At 38.3% G+C, this 12427-nt stretch overlaps 1 protein-coding gene across 2 annotated transcripts in view; it reads left to right on the forward strand.

The window, feature by feature from the left end:
* The first annotated feature begins 785 nt into the window (after window positions 1-785).
* The window catches only part of LOC149565842 (BTB/POZ domain-containing protein At2g13690-like), a 69127-nt gene continuing 57485 nt past the window's right edge, over window positions 786-12427 (forward strand). For both annotated transcript variants that reach the window (XM_089819340.1, XM_089819341.1), the window contains exon 1: window positions 786-1357. In XM_089819340.1, coding sequence (XP_089675466.1) covers window positions 794-1357 — 564 coding nt within the window. In that variant the 5' untranslated portion in view covers window positions 786-793. The remainder of the gene's footprint in view (window positions 1358-12427) is intronic.

Below are 12427 nucleotides of genomic sequence, written 5' to 3' on the forward strand. Positions count from 1 at the left end.
CAGACAAATGTGAAACTTAATTGGAAAAGTTCCGTATTGTTACCTCCATTTTCTCATGCAAGATTATGAGTTGGAGATAAGGAAAAATAAAGTTTGCAAGGAAAAAACTTCCAAAAGCCACTATAAAACCTTACAAATATGCTTTTGACAATGTGTTGGTACACACATCAAGGTAGTCTTAATGAAGCCACTACTGTGATTGAGCCAATTTATTTTTGTTTTGTTTTTTATCAAACAAACAACAACACATTACACGACATGTATTGAGTGACATTTTGAGATGATCATTTTTTGATCCTTCAATGATTAATAGAATGCACATCTACTCACATTTAAAACAATAGTTATGAAGGATTAATTGACAAACATTGACACACAAGATTAACTTTAGTCACTATAAATATGTTTCTATAGATCTTACAAAACTTTGAAAGTATTAAATATATTGAAAAGAATTAAACATATTGAAAAGAATATTCATTTAAAGATAATAGTATTCTACAATCCATACTATTCTTTAGTTCTTTCATGATAATGATAATAATTGAAGAGTATAAAATGTGATCAGAAACATCGATGAATTTTTTTTTATAGAGGCTGCTATCCTCCATCCAAAGTGTACCCAAAAAGATGCAAGCACTGAAAAAAAAAGGTATATCAAGAACAAGAACAAGAATATTCTCATGCATCCCAACGGATAATGTAAAATACATCAACGTCGAAGATATTCGAAAGAATATTCACGTGCATCATGGTCAATTGAGGTTTTTCAGTTGACTTCAACGATCGCTCTATGAGAAACTCAGGAAATGGCCTAATCAGAGCTCCACTGAAACAAAGTGAGCGAGGCCATGCCATGGCGGGCGAAGAAGAGGAGGAAATTGTCTACTTGCTGGGTAACAAACAGGGCAGCGACGTTGTCCTCTACTTATCCTCGAAGCAACACAACGCCGACGGCCCAGACATCCCCGCTTCGGAACTCTGCATAGGCCTCCACTCCGAAGTCCTTCAGAAGAAATCCGAGTATTTTCGAGTCAGCCTTTCAGACAGATGGACAACAAACAACCCGGGTTCGATCCCAACCAAAACAATTCTTCGCATAGAAGACTGTCGGGAAGACATGGCCGCGTGGCAAGAATGCCTGCGCCTCATGTACTCCGATACCCTCGCTTTAAAAACCTTCGGCAGCGTGCGCGAAGCCCTGAATATTTTGGCGGTCTCGGCAAGATTAGTGTTTACGAACTGCACGGAAGCCTGCTTGCAATTCCTGACGAATGTGGCGTGGAACATTCAGGAAGAACGCGAGATAAGGGACATCCTCGAAACCCTAGACATCCCTGTCCCCTCTGATCTTCAGGTAGGTTATCTGATTATGTTTGTTTAAGATGTCAGACACAACTATCTTTAGGTTAACTAGTAGCTTGACAAATCTATATTCACTTGACTGAGCATTTCTATAGAGCGTTATTAGTGTTAGCACTGACTTATCAACGGAAAACTACTTCTCTGGTTTTTCCCAGTAGAATAATACTGGACATGTTCTCAAAAATAAAATGTAGACTAGCAAAAAAATGAACAGGTGTTTTGGCCACTACATAACGTACCTCGAGCCAATGAGTGGTCCTAATTCAAAATACAATTTCAAAATATTTGTTAGACTTTGTTCCCAAGTCATCTAAATATAACTTCGTAAGTATTTCTGGGGATTTGAGTCCTAATTCATGAAGATGATTAGTTTTCTTTTTTGTGTGATAAACACTACCCTTTAATACTTATAATATTATATTACCTATCTTGTATACTCCACAATGTTAAGAATGTACACAAGAATAGAATAATGAAACATTTCAAGGAATAGTTTGATCTTACAATTTATAATGGAAGTATGCTAATAGGTAATATATTTGAGGTAGGACAACACTATACAATGCTTTTTAGTGGAAAATTTACAATATATAGAGAAGTTTGCATATGTACATTACATTTATATAAAATATTAGTAAAGAATGCCATTTAAAAATTATAGAACCTTAATATACAACATTTCACTGTTTCAATATTAAATAATCAATTGTTTTAATACTGAAAATGCATTCATAGTTTGGAATTCATTAGCAACATGCATGTGATATTAAAAAAAAATTCTAAGTTACTGATGCTGACGCTGATGTGAGAATTGGATGCACGATTTTTTATTTTTTCAGATTTTGGATGCATCTCTCTCTCTCTCTCTCTCTCTCTCTCTCTCTCTCTATATATATATATATATATATATATATATATATATATACATACATACATACATACATACATACATACATGTATATATATACATATATATGTGTGTGTGGGGAAAAAATATAATATATAATATACGGTGAATAAAATGGCGCCTCTGCAATTTTTCACGTCCGTGTAGGAGTTTGAGGGGAGTTATGTGGCTATCAACCTCGTAGAGTTCGTTGACTTCAATGCCAATTCGTTGGAACAAATGACTATTATTGGGAGGATTATTGGTGAAGCTCGCTCCCAACAAATATTTGATTTTGGATTCCTTCCTTGTGGGGCATCGACATTGCCAAGATGACTTTCCTTCCTAATCACTTTTTCACAGTTCAATTTCACAACTTCAGTGTTCGTGATAGAATCTTATCGGCCAGACCTTGGATGATTAATGATCAATTTGTCTTTATCCAAAAATGGGTGGCAAACTTCAATCCTAGTACTATGAATCTTGTTGCCAAACCACCTGGCTCCATTTGTACAATCTTCCTTTATAATATTGGTTTGAGGATATCCTATTAATGATTAGCAATTTAGTTGGGCAAACCCTCGATATCAATATGGGTGGTGATGACTCATTTTTCTTTGCATCTATTCGTATCCTCAACATCCAACACATTTCAGAGGAGCATCTCCTATCAACTGAGATTGGTTCTTGGAGACAAAAGATTGAATTAGAACATCAAAAGTGTTTCTGCCTTCATTACAGGAGTCACAGATATTTCGAAGTCTCATGCCCAAAACCTAGGGCACAAAGGTGGACTCCGAAGAAGAACAGACCACGTTGTGATGAGGTGGTTGATGGGATCACAACTTCCCTTCCACCTCCATCGACCATGGATGATGTTTCTCTGTGGGGTGAGTTGTGTGTGAATCTTGGTGCCGCTTTGACTCGGATTGGAGAATCTCCACTGGTCATCCCTGACTTGGGCAATCTTGATTGGGTTTTGTCCTCTCCAGTCAAGGTCTCTTTTGGGGTGGTAGAGCCACCTATGGGGGAATCTTCATCGGGTCCTGACGATCAATTTAATATCGCAACAGGCTTCAATGCGTTGAGTACCTCTGACTATCCTATTAGTGAAGATGAGTGTGAGCATGTTTTTGATGAGATGGACATCAGAGCCCAAGACTATTTCTTAGAGTGCAACTCGGGTGATCAACTCTCTCCCTTCAAGGAAAAAAATAGGGCGGAAAACTAACAAGCGAAAACGTGCGGAAGATGCACAAATGATGGATCTACTCTCTATTAAATCCTATCTCACTCGTTCCAAGGGTATCGCTCCCCTTGGTGGGACTTCTTGATGGCTGCTCTGTGCGCTGGGGACACTCTTGCCCCTTAATGTGGAGTTGATTGTTTGGATTTTGGTTGGTTGTTGCTGATCCCCTGTCTCTTTGGTTGTTTGGATTGGTTTCTCAATTTCATTGGTATTATGTTGTCCGCTATCTTCCTTGGCCTGATGTCCCTTGCGTTGTTCTTCATTGCTTTTAGGGGCCATAATAGATTTTTTGTGTTCCTATATCTTTGGGGTTGGGTTGTGGTCTTTTCTCTCATTATGGTGGGTATGCTCATTTCTGGGCACTTCAGTGTGGGTTAGTCCTCATGTTGAGTGCATCTCTGATTCCTTTTATATAACTTTTTTTCCAATTTTCAATGTAATGGGTGCTACCCCCTTGGTAGCAATTTACCTATATATATGTGTGTGTGTGCGTGTGCGCCCGTGCATACACACACACACACAAATATTTGTATACATACATACATGCATGCATGCATGCATAGATACATACATACATTGTAACATGCTAATTTCCAGTAGCCAATTAATCCGTTACTTAAATGTAATACCTTTGCAATCTTAACTGAATGAAAGGAGTGACTGTTATAACAATTACCCTACACTTTCACAAGAAAGGGAAATATGAGTTTAACTATAACTTACAATTCATAAAACTGAAAATTAAAATAACATTTCAGATCTAGGTTCACATGAAATATACTTAAAACTACCACATCCATTCCGTTTCCAACTCATGATTATTTAATGAAATTGAATCCTGACATCTAATGTAAAGAAATAACAGAATTTAACTATGTATCTACATACATCAAATGAAATGCAAGAACATAAAGTAAGTACCCAAGAAAATGCAGAGAATGTCCATGTGTTGTGCAAGCCTTGGCATCTGAAAGATAGGAGAAGCATTTCCATGGGTTTAACCTCTCAACCGCAGAACTAACCTCTCAACCGCAGAACCTTAAGTATCCCAACACAATCTCTACTGAGAAAGGCCCTTCCTACTGTGGGAATAGGCTTGGAACACCACTATCCTACCACTGAGCATCCTGGTGTTAGTGTTGGCTAGTTAGCTAACGAGGTTGTGATCACCTTCCATGTAATGCCCCACTCGGAGATCCTTGGAAACAAGGATGAAATACAAGCAAGATAATTTTTTTTTTTACAAGTGTAAGTGCACATGACAACAACATACGCAGATCACAAAGATTGCAATGGAAGACTAACAATCATCCAAACACCAACGAATCTCCAAACACCACTACTAACCACAACACAACAAGAAAACAAAAGAGATCACCCAAGCTAAAAGACAAGAGCTGACTCCTGAAAGTTGGCTAAGTCTGAAATCCTGAAGCCTTGAAATTTGGCTAAGTTTGAATTTCTGAAGCCTTGAAATTTCCTAGAATCTTTATCTGAGCTCGTAGAGGTCTGAAACCTATCTCAAAAGACTCGTCGCATATATTAAAATATATCTTAAGTATAAGGAATTAAATATACAAACAAACTAAGTATGTGGTTCCTCCCAACTGTCAATGGCATCATAACACCATCGTGGGCCTTAGCCATCCCTCGCGCGTAACATCCCAAGTCATTGATCAGATCGTCGATACTATCGTAATAAGGATGTCACTGCTAAACATGTTACAACATAAGCATAAGGAAATCTAGCATGCTAAAAATAAGCATAAGATACTCCTATAAGTAGATAGCATCACCTATCACATGCTCATCATCATAATAAGGAAATGTGTTAGTAACTAACATCATCAAAACATGATAAACAAGCATCCAAATGAAAGCATAAATCACAAGAAAGCATACTCTAGAACCCGAAGTACCAAGTGAAAACATCCACCAACGGTCGCATTAGAACAATAGACCGTTTCTGTACACCAGTCCCTAGCAATGGTATAGGTAGCTACGCCTCCCAACCATGTGGCACCCGTAGGTCCACACCTGCCTTGCTAATGGAGATAATGATCCAACCACAACCATGGCTAACACACACGCTAGACAATATGATGATTGAATCCAAGACATAGATAATGAATAAACTACATGTCTTTGTCAGACAACTCAATGGGCTACTAAGTAGGGGTTGACATCATGGAGAGTTGCTTGGCATTGACAAGCCCAAGCTTGGATCGTGTGTTTCAACTCCTCAACGGAGGGCCCCGCACATACATTTTATTATCTTAAGTTTTATTACCACCCAATGTTTTATTTAATTATCACTTAAAACTTCTTCATGCCAACCCTATGGGACAAGGTCACCAGGCTACGAGATAGAAGCCCCCTCCATATGCTACCTTACCCTACCCATGCTCATCCAACGATGAGTGCCCGTAGGCATGCAAATTCCCAACCCAACCCCAATGATCACAACTTTCGGAAATACCGTGGAAGATCGGGCCCTGCAAGTCACCCGACAAATGTACGCACACGTACTCGTGTGTGGCGCAGCACCATCACAAAGATCATAACACAAGGACTGGATGAGAACACAAAGCAGAAAGTCACTCAACCAAAAACAACCGCAGGAGGATGGATGCAACACGCATCCCAATGCATCATAAAAGTGTAATAAAGGCCCGACCAATATCCAAATAGATAATCCAAGTCCACAACTCAACTCATGCCAAGAAAATTCGAGAAAACCGGGCGACACGCAAAACAAGGTAAAAACCCCAAATTTAGAAAATTTCGAAATTAAAACCCATTTGATCTTTGGGTACAAGAATCCCAAAATTCCAATAATAATGAGTTCAGATACCGTATGCAAAAATGGCCAGCATAACAGCTCAAAACCCCAAACCCCCATCCTAAAAACAGGGAAAATGTTCGTACCCAACCAATCGGGCAGAATCAACAAACAGAAACGAAGGGGAACACTAGTGCTTAGCCTCCTAACATACTGCTACAAGAAACAGAAGCTGAAACAGAGCAAAAACAACAAAACTGGAAGGCCCTACCTGACAACAAAAGGGGCAGAAACTGAAACCCATAGAATAAAATAAATAACTCGCCGAAATTGCTGAAAGTGACAGCAAAGCAAGAACTCCTCGAGCCGGATCCAACGAGATTGACCTTGCGAAAAACCCACACTTACAGCTCCCAGAACGATTAGAATTCGAATCCTTCAGAAGAGGATTCTCAAAAAGCTCTCAAATTTTCTATTTCAAAAAGTGAGAAGTCCATAATAAAATCACTTTTTCAATACTTACTCACTTTTCGAGTGAATAGTCGATTAGGGCAAATTGCCAGTTAGACTAGCTAGGCTCCGAATCGACCCAAACGAAAAAAAGTTATTGCTCGTAACTAGAATTCACCTAAGGCAAAGCTGCCAGAAATTAAATCCGAAAAGATTTAAAGCCCAAAAAACCCAAAATCACAGAAAATCACTTAACACTTTCTCGACAACGCGAACCTCTAAATGTACAGACACGTTCACTGGTCTAATCATGTAATGTAGATGAGTTCGGATTTACTAATCATCAAAAGGTTTTAATTTAAAACAATTGAATAAGGATATGTCGACCATACAAGGACGACATTGGTAAAATATGAACAGCTGAATCACTAACTCCATGTGTCACTGCCAGGGATGTAAATCCTGCACACTAAAACACAAGATCAAGTGCAATTGAATATAATATAATAGCCGAAGCAATTAATGCATTAAATAACTAATTAATCCATTTACACCACTCACGTTCGCACAAAGCGTAAAGATACATGAATGAAGTAAATAACCATAGCATAAAATCCGGCTCATAACATAATCAACAAATATCTCCAATAAACCATATAACTAGATATCATCATAGATCTATTGTCATCTCAAAATAGCATCAGCATGCAAATATGATAAATTGAACTGTATAGCAGTAAAACATCTATGGTACTGAATCAAAGTATAACATCCGACCCCTAGGTCAACTCAAAGTACAAATAACAATAAGAGTATCAAGTATCTCTCGAATTAAAATAGACAAGGTACAGACTGCAAACACGAGAGGCACTACATTCTTCCCCACTAGCATAGGCTTACTCCTGGAAGCCAACAAAAAGGTAGGGGTACAATCCCCTCAATCGTGTAGCATCCTCCCAAGTCGTAGAGGTCTCATCGCTTGAGTCCCATTGGACCCTTACTTGCTCTATGTCTTGACCTCGTAAGGTCAACCTCCGGTGCTGTAGGATACGAATGGGCTCCAAAGTAAGCTGCCCATCCGCTACCTACAAAGCATCCCAATCAAGAACATGTGTCACATCTGGAATATATTGCCTCAAAACAAAAACATGGAAAACATTGTGGAAAACATTGTGGATGCGTGATAGGCTAGGTGGCAACGCTAGTCGATAAGCAACAGGACTAATCCTCTCGAGGAGCTCAAAAGGTCTGAAAAAATGTGGCGCCAACTTAGAGCCTTTCCCATAATGGATAGGGCTCTTCCTTGGATGCACTCGAAAAACACCCTGTCACCAACAGAAAAGTGACGATCCAACCTATGGGCATCTGCATACTTCTTCTACCTGTGCTGTGCAGTAACCAAATGCTCCCTAATGCTTACAACCTGCTGCTCCATATCCTGAAGAATCTTTGGATCCAAAAGAACTCGATCCTCTAAGCGATCCCAACTCAAAGGGTACGGCATGGTCTACTGTACAAGGCCTGAAAAGGTGACATGCCAGGAGAACTATGATACCCATTGTTGTATGCAAACTCAACAAGGTACAAATAGTCCTCCCACTTCACTTACCTGTCCATAACATACATGCGAAGCATATCTTCCAGAACCTGATTTACTCTCTGAGTCTAACTATCGGTCTCTGGGTGATAAGACAAACTGAAATTGAGTTGCGAGCCCAAAGCATGCTGGAGAGACGCCCATAGTGCAAAAGTAAACATTGGATCTCTATCCGAAATAATCTGACGAGGAATCCCATGCAAACGAACAATATCCTTCAAGAAAACATGGGCTACAGAAGAAGTTGTGTAGGATGTTCTCATGGGTGAAAAATGTGCTACCTTGGACAATTTGTCCACTGTCACCACCATGATTCAATCATGTCTCCGTGATGACATAGGCAACCCTGTGATAAAATCAATGGATATCATATCCCACTTCCACTCTGGAATGGTATGTGGCTGCAAAAGACCCACCAGATGCTGATGCTTTGCCTTCACTCTCTGGCACTCAAGACATCTAGAAACAAAATCAGCAACATCGCGTCTCATCCTTGCCCAAAAGTACAGCTGTTGAGATCAACATGCATCTTCTTGAGTCTGGGATGTGCAGAATACGGTGCACGATGTGCTTCCGACAAAACCAAGGTACGAAGATCACTCGACACGGGTACATAGATACGCCCCATGTGACGCAGTAGTCCTGATGGAGCCAAAATTTATCAGTCTCCATTCCAATTTTGTAGCATAGAATCAAATTTTAAGTTTTTGTGACTTTGACCTTGGTTATTCCAAATTTGCTCTGCTTAATTAGTGCCTCATTTTAGTCATATTTTCTCTTTTAATTACCTGATCAGGTTGCTAATATTATGAGTGTATGTAGTTACTCCCTGTTCTTAACTATGTGTGGCATTTATCTATTCAGAAGCAGTCATTGAAAAGTATCCAATTAATGTTATGAGATTATATGTGCGTGAGAGAAACAAAAATCTTATTACTTCTGAGGCTTATTTGGTACTAGACATCATTACAAGGTTCAGATCAGGAGCATAATGCTCATAAGAGCAGAACCAATGGTTTAGAGGATCAGAGATGCCTATTCAATCTTATTACAAGTTGTCAAATTTGCAATGGGAGTCTCCAAACTGTATTTATATATAATTGACTTCCAACTTTCAAATATAAAAATGCACAGCAATCATTCAGGAAGTTTACTTGGATACTTGGTACTTTGCATCAGAATGAAATTTCTATGGACAAATCAATAAAAAGCCATGTCAGTAATTGATCTTCTTTGCTGAACATGTAAACTACATATAGCAAGTTGCAAATAATATATTCAAATGGAATAAATATGCAGAAGCACTTTTGACATGGTATTCATTATAAAGGAGTAACAACATACAGTGACAGAAATCTTTGATCCTAAAGGAGGACCTGTGATGATAGTATGGGGATTAATATATTGGGAGAATCTGAATGGCAGATGTTCACGTGAAGTTTCCATGCTCTGCCTCTCATTGAATACAAACATCACTGATGCCGACAGGTAATAATAAAATCACGTATATGGAATGAACGATTCTTAGTCTTCTTTTTATTCATTCCAAATCAGGTCAGAATCATGTGCATATCTGCTCACTAATGGCATCTGAGTTAGTATATATGATTGAGGAGTCCCTCTAAACGATTTATTGGTCGTGGTTAATGGCTCCTGTCGTTAGGGATATCGAAAAGGATACAGTTATTTGTGCTGTCATCTAACTTTGTCTTTCTGTGGTAGGTATGCTGTCGGGTGTGGAAGATTTCATGTGCGAGAGGACGATAAAGGAGATTTCCATGTGAATTAATGCATGGTGGACAAACAACATATTTGTGGAAATCAGCACCTATTCCATTCGCGGATGCTGTATATGCGTTCCATCGCTTACATCCAGGTTGATGTGCTGTGTGAGGAGATACAAGGATACTGCACAAATCAAGAAGCCATCGGGATCAACAGACAAATACGACTGCAAAAAGAGTTGATTGCTAAGACATTTGACAACGGGTGTTATAAATTCAAGTCATATTTCTTCATTTTTTTTAAAACTATAAAACAAGGATGCAGTTATCATTATAAGTTGGTAGTTTTATTTTGTAATGGATTAGTTGCTTTTGTGAAAGGTTGTGATGTTTCACAAAGCAATTGACACCTTTGTAGTGTTTATAAATAGGTGTTGTTGGAAGTTCAAAAGGGAGTCATAGATCTATTTTTCAAAAAAAGAAAAAAAGAAGCTGGTCATGTTTAGAAATACATATGTTTGTTAAGTTTTCAAAAGGAGGAGTCTAATAAAGTAATCAAATCTCAGACTCCTCCTTTTGAAAGTAATTAAGTAATGACTATTATTCTTCAAAGTTTTCAAAATTGCATAGGATCAGATTGGTGTTGAATGGAGCATCAGAAATCAGAGTGTCTTCAATACCAATATTTTTTTTGGCAGCATAATCTGTAAGATCATTATTTTGTTTTAGAATTGGAAATATATACGACTTGTCCTTTATGATCTTATTATTCCATATTTGTTTATAATTTAGTATTACAATAAGTACATTGAATTGTTCATAACTATTTAGATTTGATGAATACAAGTATTGTAAGATATAATCGTTTTACTTATTTGTATCTATTTTGTCCATTAAATGGTTAAAACATTATAAAATGATTTAAATAAGTGAAAAGGCGAAACAATTTGAGGCATTGTAATAACTGAATCATTTACAAATATTATATAATCAACATCATACAGTTGTATGTGAGAAATATATATTTGACTCTATTACCCAATAAAATTTGGCACTGATCATTATTTTGCTCATGATTTTCAATCCATATGCTGGCAACACTTTAACCTCTTTCCTTTAAGAGTTTGAATCTTATTCGTAATAGTAATTTGTTTTAAAATTTTCCTTTCAGCAGCATACAATTCTAATAAAGTAAACAAAGTTTGAAGAATAATAGTTATTAATCGCAATCCAGAAGGTTTCCTTGAACGCTTGCCATTTGAGGAATTTATTTTTATGTTATAATCCGTTGTAAATCATCTTGGATCCGAGTTTTGGTATCCAGGATTTGGGTGAATAGGCCTTGGTCTAGCGGAGCCAAAAGCGCAGAGGATTTGAATCGATTAGATTAATCCTATTAAGTTGGCCAAAATCGGTTAGATATCCAGCCTCTAGCAAGCAAGGCTTGTAGGTTTCTAATTAGCAATTTTGATAACCAACAAGTCCATTGGACTCAAGCACATAATATGGAAATCTCCCCTCAAGGGAACGTCCGGACTCAATCTCCGCCCTCACCTCCTGATACCAAATGTCACTACGCAAAGCCTCCAAGATACAGCCTTGCAAATCCACTCCTAGTGACATCACTGATACCTCATGTCGCCTCCTACTCAAGGCATCCGCGACGACATTCTCCTTTCTTTTAATGTAATGAACATCAAAGTCATACTTGCACAAGAACTCCATCCAACAACGCTGTCGTGCATTCAGGTTTGACTTAGTAAAGATATATTGCAAGCTCCTATGATCGCTATGCAACTCAAACCTGTGTCCCAAAAGAAAATGCCTCAAACGGGCAAGGGCATGCATGACGGCCGCAAATTCCGAATCATGAGTGGGGTAGTTAAGCTCATGGTCCTTGAGTTTCCTGGACTCATAAGCCATTACTCAACCATCCTATATCAACATTGCACCCACGCCTTCCAACAAAGCATTTGTGCAAACCATGAAATCGCCTACAGGATTAGGCACTACAAGGACTGGTGCACTGGTCAACCACTCCTTAAGAGCATTAAATGCTGCCTTGCACTGGTCTAACCAAACATACTTCTTCCCTTTCTTCACTTCTTCCCTTTCCTCTGAAGAGAAGTGATGGGATGAGCTACTCGTGAGAAATTGGTGCAGGAGCACCCACATAAAATATTTTGGATGTGATTTTTGCATGAAGAATTTATCTTGATTTTGTCATTACGATAAGATCTTTTCTTGGGATTCGTACAAATCATTGTGGGGTCATTTTTCCCCATTCTATATTGATTTAGAGTATTCTGTAAGCTGTTCTCCCTATTTTGTAATAATCTAGAATGTTGCGTAGACCATCTTAGCAAGTATAAAT

This window comes from Cupressus sempervirens, chromosome 3 (assembly GCF_028749045.1).
Source record: "Cupressus sempervirens isolate cs-2001-9-10 chromosome 3, ASM2874904v1, whole genome shotgun sequence".
NCBI lineage: Eukaryota > Viridiplantae > Streptophyta > Pinopsida > Cupressales > Cupressaceae > Cupressus > Cupressus sempervirens.